This window comes from Psammomys obesus, unplaced genomic scaffold (genome assembly GCF_907164565.1).
Source record: "Psammomys obesus unplaced genomic scaffold, mPsaObe1.curated_primary_1811, whole genome shotgun sequence".
Lineage (NCBI taxonomy): Eukaryota > Metazoa > Chordata > Mammalia > Rodentia > Muridae > Psammomys > Psammomys obesus.
Window position 1 is genome coordinate 13,100,859 of NW_026592510.1, and position 4,915 is coordinate 13,105,773.

The 4,915-nt window shown below is 47.1% G+C and overlaps 1 protein-coding gene and 1 long non-coding RNA gene across 2 annotated transcripts in view; one reads left to right on the forward strand and one right to left on the reverse strand.

Annotated features, from left to right (window-relative positions):
- Positions 1-565: 565 nt before the first annotated feature.
- Positions 566-4,306, reverse strand: LOC129681670 (uncharacterized). The gene is made up of 3 exons (XR_008720875.1): positions 4,215-4,306; positions 1,555-1,738; positions 566-611 (listed from the first exon to the last, which is right to left on the reverse strand). It is a non-coding gene; the product is annotated as an uncharacterized LOC129681670 (long non-coding RNA).
- A 464-nt stretch (positions 4,307-4,770) lies between these two features.
- Positions 4,771-4,915, forward strand: part of Entrep1 (endosomal transmembrane epsin interactor 1) — a 59,858-nt gene continuing 59,713 nt past the window's right edge. Inside the window, exon 1 of the mRNA XM_055614176.1 lies at positions 4,771-4,912. Coding sequence (XP_055470151.1) covers positions 4,771-4,912 — 142 coding nt within the window. The remainder of the gene's footprint in view (positions 4,913-4,915) is intronic.

The window sequence follows — 4,915 nt, forward strand, 5'->3', positions numbered from 1 at the left end:
CCCCTTTAAAAACCCTTTCTTGGAATGATGTCTTGGTTCTTGATAGATCAACACCTAGATCTTTAAGGAAACTTCAGCTAAACACATCTGCATATCCTTACTCTAACACAGACTTCCTATGTCAGCATCTTTCTCTCTGTGTGGCCTTACAAAGTATATGTAGTTTTCAGTTTCCTTGGTAAATCTGACCAGCCCCTCAGACAAAAGTGCATTACAGCTTTGAATAGAAAAACTTGAAACTGCAGGAAACTGATACCACAAGGTTTTAAACACACACACACACACACACACACACACACACACACACACACACACCATACTAGCTCATTTATCCTAGAAATTTGTGAAGCACAATTTTTTTTATTTTTTATTCTTTATTTTATTTTATTAATTATACTTTATTCACTTTGTATCCCCCCATAAACCCTTCCCTCCTCCCCTCCCGGTCCTACCCTCCCCTCCCCCTTTTTCATGCATGCTCTTCCCCTAGTCCACTGATAGGGGAGGTCCTCCTCTCCTTCCTTCTGATCTTAGTCTATCAGATCACATCAGGAGTGGCTGCATTGTCATCATGAAGCACAATTTTTAAGGCAGTTGGCTTGAGTTGCCGTCTGTGAGGGTTTTCAATGCAAGAAGTATTTAATTTCAACGATGAGAAAAATACAGCTGAAACTTTCATATTTAACATACAAATCTGTTTTGGAGCTAAGGTATTAGCAAATTCTTCACAACTATTTTCTACCGTTATCTCAGAAAAAGTCAGAGTCTAATTTGCCTAGCTATCCTCAGAGATTTTTTTCATTCATTAACCCACATTTATTCCATTGTAATAATAATAATAATAATAATAATAATAATAATAATAATAATAATAAAAGCCTACACATCCCTTTGTATTGGGTAATGGTCTCTGGAACTGTCCTCATTCATTTTCTCACAACCTCTTAACACATCACACTGCCCTCCAGAAAACTATAACCATGGGGCTTAAAGACTCAGAGTTTAGGAAGGGGAATTTGAGGATTTTGGATCTATAACAGGCTCCACTTTCCCACATCTCAGTGTGCCTGCCTTTCTTAGCCCTCTTCTCTTGCTGTTAGTCTAAGAAACAGTGACGACAGATGGCTGACTCCTGGGCTGAAGAACATCTGAATGCTTGTGCTGTCCAGGAACAAGGCTAGAGAAACTTTTGACTGGTGTGAGATCACTGAGGGGTGGCAGGTGCCATATTCTCCTGTGTGCCTAACAGTCACCTGGCCTGGGAACCAAGGCCTCCATCTCAACACATATACGTATAAGCTTGCTTTTAAACTAAACGCTCTGCTTTTGGCGTCTAACAAAATGGCTGTCCTTAGGCCTCTACTACATGATAATATGCACATAAGAATTCTGTAGACTGAATACTCTCAGGTACTGATATTTCTCTCAATTTAAAGTACAAGGCCGTCCTAGCCACCCAGTAGAGCGTCTGGATCCATGGGTCTGGGGAAAGCCTGTGAGCCTGCTGTTCAACACACCACACCCAATTCTGGTTCTGGAGTGTGTGGGACATACCTTGAGAAGATGCTCCAGAGGGTTTGAGAGTCTATAGGGGTCTCTAAACTCAGAGAATGTCTTCCTTTTCGTAAAATAGAACAGCTGGAGGCAGGTTGTCAGGGAACATGCTCTGAGGAGAGTTTCTTCAGCAGCTTCCACTGTGACAGGAACAACATCCTTTAATTAGCTTTGCAGGGTGGGCCTGTTGAGGAGTGTGGAAGAAACCAAAGCGTGAGTTGAACAGTGTCCAGAGAGTGGGTCTCCTTGGAGAAGAAGGCTTTAAGGAAGGGACTGGAACTTGAGTGATGGGCTCGGGGTGGAGGGAGGAAGGCGGGTGGGAGTTAACCGAACCTTCTCGGAATTGATTTTGAGCTTGAGGACACTTGGTCACTGTAGCATTACTGTGAAGCATTAAGTGTAACTGTTGTTAACTTGAACTTTCACCTATATTGATAAAGCATCGGGCTCAAGTTTTTTACAGATTCTTCCTAATTTTGTAACAACTTTACTGAGATATAATTCACATATCATGTGTACAATTTGTCCATTCAAACAAAACCTAGAGTTCAGCGTTTTGTCATATATTCAGAGGACTGTGCAGTCGTCACAATAATCAACTGTAGAATACTTTTATCACCCTGAAAAGAAAAACAAACAAAAGCCCTCCATACTCATTAGCTATCACCTCACCGCCTACTCCCCTCAGCCTCTCCCATCCCCCACCCCCCACCCCACAATCTTTCCATTTCCCCAGCACTCAGCAACCACAAAGCAACTTACAGTCTGTCCCTATAGATCTGTTTGCTGTAGACAGTCCACCAAAATAGTATGGTATAGTGTGTGCCTTCTGTGACTGGCCTTTCACTTAGCATGTCTCCACCGTCCATCCACATTGTAGCATGCATGAGAACATCATCCCAACTGGGTAGGTACCCCACATTTTAGTTGTATGTTGGTTTACTACTGGGTTGCTCCCAACCATCTTCTGGCCATGGAGAATCTCGAAACTATTTGTGCACACAATTGATGTGGATTCAAGTGTCACTTTTTGAGGAACTCTGCCCAGTAAGGAGGGGTCAGATGCCTCCCCTGCCCCTCCCCCCGCCCATCCCTCAAGCTCCATTCCTGGCCTGTTTTACTGTTACCTTCTACACCAAGCTGGACTCAGTGGCTCTGAATCATTGTTGTGAGGGATCTGTTTCATACAGCTCACTCACTCAAGGATGACCGAATGCTTATGTAAGCAGGTGTTTGTGTGACGTGTGAAAACTCAAGCTCTGGTTACAGGAATCTTAGGTGCAAATACTGGAGGGCATTAACTGGTGTAACTTTAAAGGCTGGGGCAATTTTATCTAGTTTTTTTGCTTAGGGAAACAAACAACAAAAAAGAAATTCACAGCCATAAATGTTGATATCAACAACAGAGAGTGTTCGGGTGGGGGAGAGAAACAGGAAAACGATCTCTTTGGGGATTTGAGGGAGGTCCTATGGCCTTCTAATGAGTAGAGCTAGTAGATAACAGTCTCAGCCTCTGTGTGTTTCCACATAGAAGAAACACCTAGAAACTTAGGGCACTTGATGTCCTTTAGGTAGATCCTTCAGTATAAACCAGGGAGAAGCAGTGTAACCGCATAGATTTTCACAGTGACCCTTTACGGGTAATTAGCGCTGGCATTAAGAACTGGATTGTCACCAGCACCTCCCCCAACCCCAAGAGAAGTATCCCCAGGGGAAGGAGGGTATCCTGACTTCTAACACAAACATTCTTAGACACAAGGGAATGCATTTTTAATAGCGTGGTTCAGGTGTCAGGCTCTGGCTAACAGAATAGATTTGCTTAGCTGAGAGAATGTCTGAACACTCAGAAGACTGTATTGTAGGGTGTCATCCAGCCTTAAAAATTAAATACTTTTAAGCTCGGTTGAAGATAAAAGTTATACCACAGCACCGAAGAAACTCAACTCGTTTTGACCTGTAATTTAAGAGCATCTATTATTGTAGTTTTTTTTCTTTTTCTTTCTTTTTTTTTTTTTAAGAGACATAATATTTTCAGTGTGCATTAAAAAAACATTTACTTTCCTCTCAAACCTTGAAGTTTATTCCTGGGAAGAGTCTGAAAGGAGGTCGCAGGCACTATTAATCACGAGTGGCTTAATGATTTAAGATGTGTGTGTGCAGACATACGAACATTGGTAATGCATCGCACCGTTTGACATAATGTCCGACATCAGCACAGCCTTCACAAACACAGCACACAGGCAAACACAGCTCACAGGCAAACCTGCGTTTCTCTTGCTTCACTGTTCAGGAGGGCATCAGATCCCCTCACCTCTCCAATAAGACAAGCTTTCCAATGCTAGAACTGGCTGCAAACTGACACTGCTCTGCTTCTTACCTGGGAAAGAAGTTCGTTATCGCCATCTCCCCCATGATACATTAGACGGCATTCTCTTAGGGGAACTATTGGGCAAAAGTGAATAATTGCTTTTTCCTTAGCTCTCAATAATTGTATTATAGATGACCAAAGAAGATTATGATTTCATTAGACAATTTTCCGAGAAGTTGGAGATTCTGTGTTCTATCAGGTGATGCCAGTTAGCTCCGGGTCAAAACTAGAAGGATGGTACGTGTTACTCCTGCCAACTGCACAGCCCCCGCTTCCCCTCTTGGACTCTTACTTTGTGAATGCTGAGTATGACTCTCAAGTTAACGTGGCCTTTGCCACTCCTGGTGCCGGGAAAGCAATGTGTCCCCTCCCGGTAGGGCAGCGTCCTCTTCCCCGGCTTGGACTTTTTCCCCATCAGGTCGCCCACATCCCTCCTCCGGGCGTGGGGGAGGAAGAGAACCACAACGGACTCCCTTCCTATTTAAAGGTCGCCAGGGTCCCACTCTCAGGCTGGCCTTCGGAGGGGCCGGGTTCCACGACGTTTCCCTTGGCGCCGCGGTTGGGGACAGACTAGCTAGCTGCGGGTGGGCCGCCGTTCCTGGACGCTCCCCCCCCTGCCCCGAGTGACCCCAAGGCGGTGGCGCACTTGTCACCGTGGGTGACCGAGAGGGGACGGCGGGGGGCGGGCCCCGCGGGGCAGGTGGGCGCGGCCGGCGCGGGCCGCGGCAGCAAGTGGTTGGGCCGTGCGCAGTCCGTCCTGCGCGGCGCCGGCGCGGGTGCCCGGTACGCGGCGCCCTCCGCTCCGCCGCGGCCGCTCGCCCTCCCGCCCGCCTGCCCGCCGCGCGCCCATGTCTCTGCCCGTGGTGCTCCCGGGCTCCTGCTGCCCGGTGGCCGGGCTGTCGGGCGGACCTCAGGCCGGGGGTCCCGGCACCGCGGCCGCCGCCGCTCAGGAGCCGCCGCTGCCCCCGCTGCGGCCGCGCTGGCCCCGGGGCG